The sequence below is a fragment of the Pristiophorus japonicus genome, chromosome 1 (assembly GCF_044704955.1).
Source record: "Pristiophorus japonicus isolate sPriJap1 chromosome 1, sPriJap1.hap1, whole genome shotgun sequence".
NCBI lineage: Eukaryota > Metazoa > Chordata > Chondrichthyes > Pristiophoridae > Pristiophorus > Pristiophorus japonicus.
The window spans coordinates 16,162,545-16,178,245 of NC_091977.1; the positions used below are offsets into that span (position 1 = coordinate 16,162,545).

Here is a 15,701-nt window from a genome sequence, read left to right on the forward strand (position 1 = left end):
CTCCATCTGCCAAATTTTTGCCCACTCATTTAGCCTATCCTTATCCCTTTGTAGAGTCTTTGTGTCCTCCTCACAACTTGCTTTCCCACCTATCTTTGTATCATCAGCAATTTTGGCTACATTACACTCGGTGCCTTCATCCAAGTCATTAATATAAATTGTAAATAGTTGAGGCCCCAGCACTGATCCCTGTGGCACCCCACTAGTTACAGTGTGCTAACCTGAAAATGGCCCATTTATCCCGACTGTGCTTTCTGTTAGTTAGTCCCTGAATTATGAGCCGTGGCTTAGTGGGTAGCAGTCTTGCCTCTGAGTCTGAAGGTTGTGGGTTCAAGTCCCATTTCAGAGACTTGAACACAAAAATCTATGCTGACACTCCCAATGCAGTACCGAGGGAGTGCTCCACTGTCTGAGGTGCCGTCTTTCGGAAATGACGTTAAACCGAGGTCCCGTCTGCTCTCTCAGGTGAATGTAAAATATCACATGGTACTATTTCGAAAAAGAGCAGGGGAGTTCTCCTCAATGTCCTGGCCAATATTTATCCCTTAATCAACATCACTTTCTTTAAAAAAAATTATCTGCTCATTATCACATTGCTGTTTGTGGGACTTGCTGTGTGCAAATTGGCTGCTGTGTTTCCCACATTACAACAGTGACTACACTCCAAAAGTACTTCATTGGCTATAAAGTGCTTTGGAATGTCCTGTGGCCGTGAGACATTAGAGAAAAGCAAGGCTTTTTATAACAAATTATAGGCAAGGTTACCTTTCATGTGCATGCTGATCAATGTTCCCTCTAATTTTAATTTGGGGAGGGGAATGGAGGGGGGTGGGGTCGCCCGGTCCATTTTTCACAGTTGAAAAGCTGGTCCCAGGCCGCACAGCTTAAAGGGAGCGTCGCTAGCGATGACACACAGTTCTCCCTCTCCCCTCTCTCTCGATCCCTCAACTGCATTTGTACTGTCTGTTGGCAGAAACTGTTTGGCTTCCTGTGGGAATATGTTGGTGAACTGGCAACCAGGCGGCCAGCAGAGCTGAAGACAATTGACAGGATGGTGCCGTAAGTATGAGACAGTCTTGAGAGCATTGTAGTTGTTTATATATATTTTTTAAATTAGATGCATGTTTACATAGAAATATAGAAAATAGGTGCAGGAGTAGGCCATTCGGCCCTTCGAGCCTGCACCGCCATTCAATGAGTTCATGGCTGAACATGCAACTTCAGTACCCCATTTAGATATTAAGCAACGCCTCGATTGCAAAATTTTCATCCTTGTTTTCAAATCCCTCCAGAGCCTCCCGCCTCCCTATCTCTGTAATCTCCTCCAGCCCCACAACCCCCCACCAGCCCCACAGCCCCACATTTGAGATGTCTGCGCTCCTCAAATTCTGTCCTCTTGAGCATCCCTGGTTATAATCGCTCAATCATCAGCAGCTGTGCCTTCAGCTGCCTGGGCCCTTGGCTCTAGAATTCCCTCCCTAAACCTCTCCGCCTCTCTACCTCTCTACCTCTCTTTCCTCCTTTAAGATGCTACTTCAAACCTACCTCTTTGACCAAGCTTTTGGTCATCTGCCGTAATTTCTTCTTGTGTGGCTCAGTATCAAATTGATTTGTTTGTCTTATAACGCTGCTGTGAAGCATTTTGGGACATTTTACTACATTAAAGGCGCTATATAAATACAAGTTGTTGTGTAGGTATGTTATATATATATATATATATAGCATGTTAGAAAAATTCCAATTCTCATAGAATTCAGCCTATTCTTTATTTAACATTGTACGGTTTGGTCTGAAATGTTAAACTTTTACAATCCATGCGGACGTGAACTGGAGGTCAGACAGCCACGGTGAAAATCTCAAGTTTCCAGGGTGTCTGTCCCTAAATAAAAGATTTGAAAATTAGTTCTTGTAAATAAAATAAAAATTTAACTGAATTTATCCAGTGAACTGCAGAGCCATTCAGAACAGAAAAGGACCAGGAACAATGTATGTTCGCCTGGATAGTGCCAGGAGTCCCACAATTGCCCTGTTGTATTAGGGAGGGGAACTCGGCCACCTCTGGTATCATGCCACAGGGGCTGTCGATACAGTTGTTCTGTTTATGCACCGCTCGGTGGGAAAAAACATTTTCGGATTAAGAAGGGAGCTGTAACTCTGTTGGAAGTTACACTCCTCATGTTCAAATCTCTCCATGGCCTCGCCCCTCCCGTCTCTGTACCCTCTGAGAACTCTGCGTTCCTCCAACTCTGGCCCCTTCTGCATTCCCGATTTCCTTCGCCCCATCATTGGTGGTGGCCGCGCCTTCAACCGTCTTGGCACTGTGCTCCAGAATTCCGTCCCTAAACCTCCCTGCCGCTTTGCCTCTCTCTTTCCTCCTTTAAAACGCTCCTTAAAAGCTACCTCTTTGACCGAGCTTTTGGCCACCTGTCCCAAGGTCGCCTATGGTGTCCGATTTTGTTTGGTAAGGCTCCTGTGAAGCGCTTTGCGACACTTTACTACGTTAAAAGTGCAATCTACATCCAAGTTGCTATTGGGCTTATTATAGATTGGCGATAAATGGAGATAAAGGAATAAATGTGTACACAGCTGAGAGAAAAGTGCAGGAACAAGAGGGCTATAATAGCAGGCATCTTTTGTGCCTTCATCTTCTAGGTATAAGAGGTCCTCGGCTTCTTTTTTTTTTCTCCCCAGTTGCCAGCTTCCCACTCGGACAATATTATTTTAGTATTGACGGAGGCAGAAAATCTGCTCAAACTCTGATCACCTTCAACTAATCGACAACAGCAACTTGCATTTATATAGCGCCTTTAACGTAGTGAAACGTCCCAAGGTGCTGCACAGGAGTGTTGTGAGATAAAACATTTGACACCGAGCTGCATAAGTAGAAATTAGGGCAGGTGACCATAAGCTTGGTCAAAGAGGTAGGTTTTAAGGAGCATCTTGAAGAAGGAAAGAGAGGTTTAGGCAGGGAGATCCGGAACTTGGGGCCTAGGCAACAAAAGGTACAGCCACCAATGGTTGAGCGATTATATTCAGGGATACTCCAGAGGGAAGAATTAGAGGAGTGCAGACATCTCGGGGGTAGGGGAGGTTGTGGAGGGTGCTGGAGGAGATTACAGAGACGGGGAGGAGTGAGGCCATTTGCAAACAAGGATGAGAATTTTGAAATCGAGACGTTGCTTAACCGGGAGCCAATGTAGGTCAGCGAGCACACGGGTGATGGGTGAACGGGACTTAGTGCGAGTTAGGACCCGGGCATAGAAACATAGAAATTAGGTGCAGGAGCAGGCCATTCAGCCCTTCAAGCCTGCACCTGCCATTCAATAAGAGCCGAGTTTAGAGTCACCTCCAGTTAACATAGGGTAGAATGTGGGAGGCCAGCCAGGAGTGCGTTGGAATAGTCAAGTCTAGAGGTAACAAAGGCATGGATGATGGCTTCAGCAGTGGATAAGCTGAGGCAGGGGCAGAGACCCGCCCTAATCAAATGAGAACCCTGGTCCTCCGATGGCTTGGCTGGTGCAGGCAGTGAATTGCTGCGAGCAGGAAACTCCCATGTTGGATTCTTTCACCTGTGCTGATGTTAGCCAGTTGGCCTCAGTGCTCCTGATCGCTATCGTGCAATCAGCAGCTGGCTCGGCGGCGATGCCCCATGTGGTCGAATAGTTATTCGGCTTCCGAGGCTTGCGCGTGAATATGCGAGATACAGAAGGGCCGCAAAGTTAATGTGGCACCGTACCCCAGCATGCGGCTAAAGGGAGTGCAGAAACCAGACGTGGATGTTTAAAGAGGAAGCCAGCTTTGAGAAATGTTTGCATTGCGCTCCTGGGGATTTTGTTCATGTCAGTTTTTGTTTTCTTTTCCTTTTTGCAGCCAGTTATATGACCTATCCCAGATGTTCCCTGAAGCTGCGTGCAGCTGTGTTCAATCAACCCTTAGACAAAGCGTGCAGGAACTGGACGACCAGCTGCAGGCCAAAGGTCGAGCCACATTTCCTGGATTAGACAAGGTAAGCCTGTCTGCATACCTGCTTGAAAACACAACATGAATATTATATAAGTAGGCCCTTTAATTATCAAGCTAAGTACAGATAAAAGAGCAGTGACCCATCTAGCTCACCCTTCCATAAGAAACCTATGGTCCACCCATCACACCATCTTGCATGAGTTCAGAGCGTTTTGCCTCCATTGTCCAGGATATCATTCCACGTATTGATCACTCTGCATGGAAATGTGCGTCTTGAAGTTGCCTGCCTCCAGTTTCTTACCCATACCTGTCCAGTATTGTGCACTGTTTTGGTCTCCTTATCTAAGAAAGGATATACTTGCCATTGAGGGAGTGTAACCAAGATTCACCTGACTGATTCCTGGGATGGAGGGATTGTCATATGAGGAGAGATTGAGTAAACTCGGCCTATGTTCTCTAGAGTTTAGAAGAATGAGAGGTGATCTCCTTGAAACTCACAATATTCTTACCGGGTTTGACAGGGTAGATGCTGAGAGGATGTTTCCCCTGGCGGGGGGGTCACAGTCTTAGAATAAGGAGGCGGCCATTTGGGACTGAGATGAGGAGAAATTTCTTCACTCAGAGGTGAAGGCTGAACAGTCCGAGACCTTAAAGCAAATTTATGTTGCCAAAAGCGGGGATTTGAGCCATTTTCTCCGAACTAATCTGTAGAGTCACTGAACTGGAAATGATACAGCTCGCACAGAGTAAATGGCTAAAGTAAATGTTGGCCCCTTCGAGGATGAGACCGGGGAATTAGTAATGGGGAACATGGAGATGGCAGAAACTCTGAACAAGTATTTTTGTATCAGTCTTTACGGTAGAGGACACTAACAATATTCCAACAGTGGATAGTCAAGGGGCTATGAGGGGGGAGGAGCTTAACACAATCACAATCACTGAGGTGGTGATACTCAGTAAGATAATGGGGCTAAAGGCAGCTAAATCCCGTGGACCTGATGGCTTGCATCCTAGGGACTTAAGAGAAGTAGCGGTAGGGATTGTGGATGCATTGGTTGTAATTTACCAAAATTCACTGGATTTTGGGGAGGTTTTAGCAGATTGGAAAACTGCAAATGTAACGCCCCTATTTAAAAAAGGAGGCAGACAAAAAGCAGGAAACAATAGACCAGTTAGCCTAACATCTGTGGTTGGGAAAATGTTGGAGTCCATTATTAAAGAAGCAGTAGCAGGACATTTGGAAAAGCAAAATTCGATCAGGCAGAGTCAGCATGGAGTTATGAAGGGGAAGTCCTGTTTAAAAAAATTTGCTGGAGTTCTTTGAGGATGTAACGAATGTAATGGATAAAGGGGAACCAGTGGATGTAGTGTATTTGGACTTCCAGAAGGCATTTGACAAGGTGCCACATAAAAGGTTACTGCACAAGATAAAAGTTCACGGGGTTGGGGGTAATATATAAGCATGGATAGAGGATTGGCTAACTGACAGAGAACTGAGAGTCGGGATAAATGGTTCATTCTCTGGTTGGCAACCAGTAACTAGTGGGGTGCCGCAGGGATCAGTGCTGGGACCCCAACTATTTACAATCTATATTAACGACTTGGAAGAAGGGACTGAGTGTAACGTAGCCAAATTTGCTGACGATACACAGATTGGAGGAAAAGCAATGTGTGAGGAGGACACAAAAAATCTGCAAAAGGACATAGACAGGCTCAGTGAGTGGGCAACTATTTGGCAGATGGAGTATAATGTTGGAAAGTGTGAGGTCATGCACTTCAGGAAAAAAAATCAAAGAGCAAGTTCTTATTTAAATGGAGAAAGATTGCAAAGTGTCACAGTACAGCGGGACCTGGGGGTACTTGTGCATGAAACACAAAAAGATAGTATGCAGGTACAGCAAGTGATCAGGAAGGCCAATGGTATCTTGGCCTTTATTGCAAAGGGGATGGAGTATAAAAGCAGGAAAGTCTTGCTACAGCTATACAAGGTATTGACGAGGCCACACCTGGAATACTGCATGCAGTTTTGGTTTCCATATTTACGAAAGAATATACTTGCTTTGGAGGCAGTTCAGAGAAGGTTCACAAGGTTGATTCTGGGGATGAGGGGGTTGACTTATGAGGAAAGGTTGAGTAGGTTGGGCCTCTACTCAATGGAATTCAGAAGAATGAGAGGTGATCTTATCGAAATGTATAAGATTCTGAGGGGGCTTGACAAGGTGGATGCAGAGAGGATGTTTCCACTGATGGGGGGAGACTAGAACTAGGGGGCATAATCTTAGAATAAGGGGCTGCCCATTTAAAACAGAGATGAGGAGAAATTTCTTCTCTCAGAGGGTTGTAAATCTGGAATTTGCTGCCTCAGAGAGTAGTGGAAGCTGGGACATTGAATAAATTTAAGAAAGAAATAGACAGTTTCTTAAACGATATGAGAATAAGAGGTTATGGGGAGCGGGCAGGGAAGTGGAGCTGAGTCCATGATCGGATCAGCCATGATCGTATTGAATGACGGAGCAGGCTCGAGGGGCAGTATGGCCTACTCCTGTTCCTATTTCTTATGTTCTTATGGAATAAACTAAGGATGAAATCTTCTTTAGAGCGCAAACAAACAAAACCAAAACCCCGATTTGAAGAATGTGAGGGCATAATCACCACTGTGGCCCTCAACACACTATTTCAGATAAATATTAATTTCTCTCCTTAGGTGTCGGCCATGTCTTGGTGGGTAGAACTCTTGCCTCTGAGTCAGAGGGTTGTAGATTCAAGTCCCACTCCAGAGACTCAAGGACATAGTCTCCAGCACTGAGGGAGTGCTGCATTGAAGTACTGAGAGTGTTGCAATGTGGATGAGACGTCAAACCGAGGCTCCATCTGCTCTCCCTCATGGATGTAAAATATCCAATGGTGCTATTTTGAAAAAGAGCAGGAGTTTTCCCAGGTGTCCTGGCCAATATTTCATCATCATCATAGGCAGTCCCTCACAATCGAAGAAGACTTGCTTCCACTCAAAGTGAATTCTTAGGTGACTGAACAGTCCAATACGAGAATTACAGTCTCTGCCACTGGTGGGACAGACAGTGGTTGAAGGAAAGGGAGGGTGGGACTGGTTTGCCGCACGCTCCTTCCGCTGCCTGCGCTTGATTTCTACATACTCTCGGCGACGAGACTCGAGGTGCTCAGCGCCCTCTCTGATGCACTTCCTCCACTTAGGGCGGTCTTAGGCCAGGGACACCCAGGTGTCGGTGAGGATGTTGCACTTTATCAGGGAGGCTTTGAGGGTGTCCTTGAAACGTTTCCTCTGCCCACCTGGGGCTCACTTGCCGTGAAGGAGTTCCGAGTAGAGCGCTTGCTTTGGGAGTCTTGTGTCAGGCATGTGGACAATGTGGCCTGCCCAACGGAGCTAGTCGAGTGTGGTCAGTGCTTCGATAAAACAAATTAGTCATTATCACATTGCTGTTTGAGGGACCTTTTGGCTGCCACATTTTCCTACATTACAACAGCAACTGCACTTCCAAAATAATTAATTGGCTGTAAAGCACATTGGGACGTCCTGAGTTCGTGAAAGGTGCGATATGAATGCACTTATCTTTCCTTTTCTCTCCTCCCCGATCTCCAGAATGTACTGACCAGTTTCTGGGTGCAGGGAAAAGAAAGCCGCATTTATATAAGCGCCTTTCACGACCAGCGCACGTCTCAAAGCGCTTTACAGCCAATTAAGTACTTTTTTGGAGTGTAGTCACTGTTGTAATGTGGGAAACGCGACAGCCAATTTGCACACAAGCAAGCTCCCACAAACAGCAATTGGCTGACAATTACCAGATAATCTGTTTGTTATGTTGATTGAGAGATAAATATTGACCAGAGGCATGGACGATGTACAGAAGATACCTCAAGTCGATGGAGATATTTCACCAACGATGTCTCTGCAAGATCCTGCAAATCCCTTGGGAGGACAGGCACTAACATCAGTGTCCTCGTCTAGGCTAACATCCCCAGCATTGAGTGTGGTCAGTGCTTCAATCAGCTTAGTTGGGCGGGCCACATAGTTCGCATGCCAGACATGAGGCTCCCTAAGCAATTGCTCTATGTGGAGCTCCTTCATGGAAAACGAGCCAAAGGTGGGCAGCGGAAACATTACAAGGACACCCTCAAAGCCTCCCTGTTAAAGTGCGACATCACCACTGACACCTGGGAGTCCCTGGCCGAAGACCGCCGTAGGTAGAGAAAGTGCATCCGGGAGGGCGTTGAGCTCTTCGAATCTCTAATGCCTTAATCGTGAAGCAGTTGGGCGCAGGCAGCAGAAGGAGCGTGTGGTAAATCAGTCCCACACCTTCTCCCGACGAATGTCTGTCCCACTTGTGACAGGGTCTGTGGCTCTCGCATTTAACTGTTCAGCCACCAAAGGACTCACTTTAGGAGTGGAAGCAAGTCTTCCTCGATTCCAAGGGACTGCCTATGATGATGAAATATTGACCAGGGCATCGGGGAGAACTGCCCTGATCATCTTCGAAATAGTGCCATGGGAGCTTTTACGGGCACCTGAGAGAGCAGACGGGGCCTCGGTTCAATGTCTCATCTGAAAGATGGCACCTCCAGCAGTGCAGCACGCCCTCAGCACTGTACTGGGATTGTCAGCCTAGATTTTTGTGCTCAAGTCTCTGGAGTGGGACTTGAACCCACAACCCTCTGACTCAGAAGCGAGAGTGCTGCCCGCTGAGCCACAGCTGAAGGAAGCCTCATTGACGGAGTGTGTTATCCGACCTCTGGTGGGGCATGGGGTGGGTGAGCAGCTGTCGCCCTGTCTGGACTTGTCAGCACCCAACACACACAGGCTTTCAGCAGCGGCCACTGGATGCCCTTGGGGAAACGAGAAACCGGGCCGGTTTTATTTGTTTCTTCCTCCCTCGCCATTGGTCATTGGCTGAGTCTGATGGTGTAGCCCAGGGCGAGATCAACGAACTCATTGCAGACCGGAATTGAACTCGAGACCTCCCTCGTCGCCATGGTGCAGTCACTTAACCGAAGAAATCAGCCGAGCCACCAGGGGGAGCTCATTCTCATTTCTAAACTTTATCTTTCATAGAAACTTACGGCACAGATTGAGGACATTCGGCCCATCGTGTCCACGCTGGCCAGGAAAGAACTATCCAGCCTAATCCCACTTTCCAGTTCTTGGTCCGTAGCCTTGTAGGTTATGGCACTTCAAGTGTATACCGAAGTACCTTTTAAATGTGGTGAGGGTTTCTGCCTCTACCATCCTTTCAGGCATCGAGTTCCAGAGTCCCACAACCCTTTGGATGAAAAGGGTTCTCCTCAAACTCCCCTCTACCAGTCATTCTACCAATTACTTTAAATCTATATCCCCTGGTTGTTGATCCCTCTGCTACGGGAAATAGATGCTTCCTATCCACTTTATCTAGACCCCTCATAATTTTATACACCTCAATAAGCTCTCCCCTCACCATCCCCTGTTCCAAAGAAAACAACCCCAGCCTAGCCAATCTTTCCTCAAAGCTAAAATTCTCCAGTACTGGCAACATCCTCGTAAATCTCCTCTGTACCCTCTTTGTGCAAAATACACTGCAGTGTATAAAGATGAACAGAAGGAACAGTGATTCAGAGCTCCAGTGCTATGTGGATTGGAACACTAAGTTTGTATCCACAAAACTTCAAAGGTTTTGAATTCCTGATGCTGCTTTGGATTATGAAGGTGCATCTCAGCACCACTAATGGTTCAGTGGGTTGTCCATTGAGTAGCTGAACTATATATACAAAGAAGGTCTGTGCTGAGTCACTCTGGGCATCGGTAAGGGTGTGACTCTTGGCCTCAACACATATATTGAGACAGGAACAAAATCAGCCATAATTCTGTCTCACGGTTGTTACCCAGCAACCGCTGTGTGGACATGGGGTTAGGACCGTGCTTGGCTGTGATGCCCCTGCAGCCGAGCAGCCTGGCAGAACTTGGTGTCAAGGCTCGCGCGCAAGGCGAGGCTAGCGGAGTGAGGGTGCTCACCGTCCCTATCGCTGTTCCCCAGCAAGTGAGTCAATGCCTTTGGGGGGGGGGGGGGGTGGGGAAAGCAAATTGGAGATGAATAGAATGAGTAAAATCCCTGTCCTCAAGTAACTCACTGCTGACAATGGTAATCAAATTAATGTTGTGCTCACTGACCTTTCGGATGAATGCAGTAGCAGAAATTTGTTCCCGCCGTGACTTTCTGTCACTGATGCAGAGTTTGCCTTTTCTTTCAGCTACTTTACGTAAAAATTACAGCAGCTCTGTTCCCTACCTCTGATTTCCGACACGCAGTGGTGACCCCTGCACTGGTGCACCTGAGTCAGATGGTCACCAAGGTAGGTACAAAGTCCTGCAGTTACCCTGGATCCTGTTACACAGAATGACATAGAATGTACAGCACAAAACAGGCCATTCGGCCCAACTCGTCCATGCCAGCCTGGTGTTTATACTCTACACGAGCCTGTTCCCACCCCTCTTCATCTCACTATCGGCATAAACCCTGTTCCTATATTCTATTCCTTTCTCCCTCCTGTGTTTATCTAGCTTCCCCTTAAATACATCTATGCTATTCGCCTCAAACACTCCCTGTGGTAGCAAGTTCCACATTCTAACCATTGTTTTCCTGAATTCTTTATTGGATTTATTCGTGACTATCTTTATATTTATGGCCACTAGTATTGGACTCTCCCGCAAGTGGAAACATCTTCTCTGTCTTTGCAATCGAACCCCTTCATACACTTAATACCTCTGGCAGGTCATCTCTCAGTCTTTTTCTGGCTGATTTCGTTTTTCCTGATAGTTATAACCTCTCGGTTCTAGCATCCTTGTATTTTTTTTTAGCACCTTCTCCGGTGTCTCTATATCCTTTTTGTAATACAGAGACCAAAACTATGCAGCGTACTCATTAAGTGTGGTCTGACCAAGGTGTTATATACAAGTTCGCTACCTCAGAGAGCTGTGGAAGCTGGGATATTGAATAAATTAAAGACAGAAATTGACAGTTTCTTAAACGATAAGGGAATAAGGGGTTATGGGGAGTGGGTGGGGAAGTGGAGCGGAGTCCATGATCAGATCAGCCATGATCTTATTGAATGGCGGAGCAGACTCGAGGGGCCCTATGGCCTACTCCTGCTCCTATTTCTTATGTTCTTATGTAACTTCTCTGCTTTTGAATTCCAGTGCTTTAGAAATGAATCCCAGTGCTTTTGTTTGCACTTTTTATGGCTTTGTTAATCTGTTGTTTTATTTTTAAAAAAACCTCCAACTGGCCCATTCAACAGTTTTTCACTGCAGTCCCTTTGTAGCTAATTTATTGGATCATTTCCCTCTTTGGTATTTTCCGAATTAAACGAAACGTTGAACAGATAAGAACATAATGATTACGGGTGAGAAAAGGTTGCTTGGCCTTTCAAATCTCAGCCTTCTAGTTCTCTATAACACTTCGCCACCTTAGCATCCAACAACATTTTCACTGGCGGGAGGGTCAGTAACCAGAGGACACAGATTTAAGATAATTGGCAAAAGAACCAGAGATGAGATTTTTTTTAAATTTACACAGCAAGTTGTTACAATCTGGAATGGGTTGCCTGAAAGGGCAGTGGATGCAGTTTTGATAGTAACTTTCAAAAGGGAATTGGGATAAATACTTGAAGGGAAAAATTTGCAGGGCTATGAGGGAAGCGCACGGGAGTGAGATTAATATTAATTGCTCTCCCAAAAAACACTTCACCTTGTTGTCCCTTAGTCTGCCTGCCGAAACCGCCTGTCTTTCCTCCCAGCATCCTCAGATTTCTTCCTTTTCATTCTCAGCGCCCACCTTTCTCCCTCATTTAAATTTTTGTCACACTTGTACCATTGTTGTCGTATTTGCAGCTTTGAGCCGGTCCTCGCACTTACTGTGTTGTGTTTGTTGGTGTTTGCTGTAAACCAGTGCTCCGTCACCTCGCTGCGGGATGTGGCCGCTGGACTGCTCGTGTGCTGCCTCTTCCTGGACTGCGTTTCGCTCTCGAAGCGGTTTGTTCCCGAGGTCGTCAACTTCCTGCTGGGAATTCTTCACCTGGCCGTCCCCAGCAAAGGCACCCTGGGTAGGTCTGCACGCGCAAGGTGCCCTGTTACCGCGAGGTTCGCCCAAAATTGGCCAAACCAGCGCGCAATGGAGGAATTTCGATGGAAAGTTACGTCCAGCGCAAATCGACTCTCCACGATCTTTTGTGCCAGTTTTTAAAAAAAAATATCACGCTGGAAGCCAGCCCCGGCCCCGCCCACAAAACTGGACCCGTCCCCAGATCGAATGAATCACCATTGCGCGTTTCCGCTAGTTGCACCTGTTTTAAAACTGAGATGAGAAGGAATTTCTTCTCTCAGAGGGTTGTAAATCTGTGGAATTCTCTGCCCCAGAGAGCTGTGGAGGCTGGGTCATTGAATATATTTAAGGTGGAGATAGACAGATTTTTGAGCGGTAAGGGAATAAAGGGTTATGGGGAGCGGGCAGGGAAGTGGAGCTGAGTCCATGATCAGATCAGCCATGATCTTATTGAATGGCGGAGCAGGCTCGAGGGGCCAAATGGCCTACTCCTGTTCCTATTTCTTATGTTCTTAAAAGTGAACCAATTGGGTTTTTACCCAACTTATGGTTCTTATGTTTTCATGCCTCTGAGGAGGTTCTTGACATTAAGTCTTTTTTATGCATAGGGACAGTAATTAAACCTTTAAAAATATATTTTTTTAAATTTATTAAAACTGACCACTGTCCACCAATGTAACCAGTAAATGGTTCTGTGTACGTTTTTATTAAGTTATTTACAGTTATTTTAAAATCAGGTTACTCACTCAGATTATGGAATTGACACTGTGATTTAAAAATGCCATTTTCACCTGTATGAATAAAACTGCACCGGGTTTCCAGGGATATTTCTTAGAATCATAGAAGTTTACAACACAGAAGGAGGCCATTTTGGCCCATCGTATCCGCGCCGGCTGACAAAAAGCTATCCATCCTAATCCCACTTTCCAGCTCTAGGTCCGTAGCCCTGCAGGTTGCAGCACTTCAGGTGCACATCCAAGTACTTTTTAAGTGTGGTGAGGGTTTCTGCCTCTACCACCCTTTCAGGCAGTGAGTTCCAGACCCCCACAACCCTCTGGGTGAAGACATTTTCCCTCACCAATCCCCTCTAAACCTTCTGCCAAATACTTTAAATTTATGCCCCCTGGTTGTTGACCCCTCTGCTAAGGGAAATAGGCCCTTTCTATCCGCCAAATCTAGGCCCCTCATAATTTTATACACCTCAATGAGGTCTCCCCTCAGCCTCTTCTGTTCCAAGCAAAACAACCCCAGCCTATCCAATCTGTCCTCATAGCTGTGATTCTCCACTCCCGGCAACATCCTCGTAAATCTTCTCTGTACACTCTCCAGTGCAATCACGTCCATCCTGTAATGCGGTGACCAGAATTACACGCAGTACTCCAGCTGTGACCTAACCAGTGTTTTATACCGTTCAAGCATAACCTCCTTGCTCTTTCATAGTCTATGCCTCGGCTAATAAAGGCAAGCATTCCGTATGCCTTCTTAACCACCTTATCTACCTGGCCTGCTACCTTCAGGGATCTGTGGACATGCACTCCCAGGTCCCTTTGTTCCTCTACACTTTTCAGTGTCCTTCCATTTAATGTGTATTCCCTTGCCTTGTTAGCCCTCCCCAAATGCATTACCTCACACTTCTCCGGATTATATTCCATTTGCCACTGCTCTGCCCACCTGACCAGTTAGAAATAGAACATAGAAACGTAGAAATTTACAGCACAGAAGGAGGCCATTTCGGCCCATCGTGTCTGCACCGGCCGACAAAGCCGCACGGCCCTCGGTCAGCAGCCCTAAAGGTTACATATAAACCTATGAACAATGACGGAAAGGCAAAGAGCACCCAGCCCAACCAGCCCGCCTCACACAACTGCGACACCCCTTATACTGAAACATTCTACACTCCACCCCAACCGGAGCCATGTGATCTCCTGGGAGAGGCAAAAACCAGCTAAAAACCCAGGCCAAGTTAGAGAGAAAAGAATCTGGGAAAATTCCTCTCCGACCCATCCAGGCGATCGAAACTAGTCCAGGAGATCACCCTGGCTGTATTCTATTCCCTGCAGTACTTACCATTATATCTGCGCCGACCAACAAAAGGTCATCCAGTCCAATTCCAATGACCAGCTCTAGGTCCATAACCCAGCAAGTTACTGCACTTTAAGTGTCCATCCAACCGTCTCTTAAAAGTAGTGAGGGTTTCTTGATATCTTCATGCAGTTCGCAAGTTTTTCCTTCATTACCAACCACACAGCCTATTTTAGTATCATCTGCAAACTTCTTAATCATAACCCCTATATTCAAGTCTAGATCATTGATGTATATCACAATAAGTAAGGAACCTAGTACTGAGCCCTGCGGAACCCCACTGGAAACATCCTTCCAGTCACAAAAACACCCATCAACCATTACCCTTTGGTTCCTGCCTCTGAGCCAATTTTGGATCCAACTTGCCACTTTGCCCTGGATCCCAGGCGCTTTTACTTTCGTGACCAGTGTGCCATGTGGGACCTTTATAAAAAGCTTTGCTAAAATCCATATACACTACTGCCCTCATCGACTCCCTTGCTTACCTCCTCGAAAAATTCAATCAAGTTAGTCGGGCACGACCATCCTTCAGCAATCCGTGCTGACTGTCCCAGATTAATCCGTGTCTTTCTAAGTGAAGATTTATCCTGTCCTTCACTACTGAGGTTAAGCTGACTGGCCTGTAATTACTCGGTCGATCCCATTCTCCCTTCTTAGACAAAGGTACCACATTAGCAGTCCTTCAGTCCTCTGGCACCACACCTGTAGCCAGAGAGGATTGGAAAATTAAAAAAATATTGGAGGGAAAATTGCAGTCGGAGGCTTCCTTCGTACGAACGCGTCCGAGGGCCCGGAAAAAATCTACAAAGTACCTGGTGGTCCCGGAGGAATGTAACATCCCGATCGGAAGCCTAGATTCGCTGCGCAGCGCATGGGTAGATGACTCCGGGGTACGTACATATATGCTGGAGTCACGTGGGCCTGGATCACCAATCACTATGCAGTATTCTCATTGATAAAAATGGGAGCTCTGTTTGTCCCATTACTATCAATGAGAAAAAACCCTAAAACGCCGAAACACAGCATAATAAATAAAACACCTCACATATTTAAAATTAATTCTAATTAAATGTTTTGGAAAAAATACATTTTTTGGATTTAAAAAAAAAATGTGTTTTAATAGTGTTAAAAATAAATTTACCTTAATGTTTTCAATATAAAAATGAGTGTTTAAATTTAATTTTTATTTGTTTTAAAACTCTCATGCTGGTAAAAGTAAACTATGCGCCTGCTTTTACCAAGCATAAAAATTTGAAGGACATTCGCTGGGCATGAGTTGGGCAAATAGCCCAATCTCTCCTGAACGAAAATCCTTCTCCCGGGGATGCATTGCGCCCCAAAAAATGACTTTTCCATGCGCACTTCGTACAGACCCGGCGAGGCCAGAATTTTCAGCCCAATATGTTCGTAAACACTGGTTTGGTTTGTGGAAAATTTTACGTTCGCCGAGACACAAATGAGTTTGAGCGGAAACGTGAGCAAAAAATTCACTTTGCGAAACGAGCGCAAATTAGTCCAGAGCAGGCACTCTTGGCCCCTATTCTTATCTATGTG

The 15,701-nt window shown here is 46.0% G+C and overlaps 1 protein-coding gene across 1 annotated transcript in view; it reads left to right on the forward strand.

Annotated features, from left to right (window-relative positions):
* The window catches only part of nop14 (NOP14 nucleolar protein homolog (yeast)), a 62,667-nt gene that overhangs the window by 35,871 nt on the left and 11,095 nt on the right, over positions 1 to 15,701 (forward strand). Inside the window, exons 11-14 of the mRNA XM_070877764.1 lie at positions 974 to 1,059; positions 3,871 to 4,006; positions 10,216 to 10,317; positions 11,913 to 12,066. Coding sequence (XP_070733865.1) covers positions 974 to 1,059; positions 3,871 to 4,006; positions 10,216 to 10,317; positions 11,913 to 12,066 — 478 coding nt within the window. The remainder of the gene's footprint in view (positions 1 to 973; positions 1,060 to 3,870; positions 4,007 to 10,215; positions 10,318 to 11,912; positions 12,067 to 15,701) is intronic.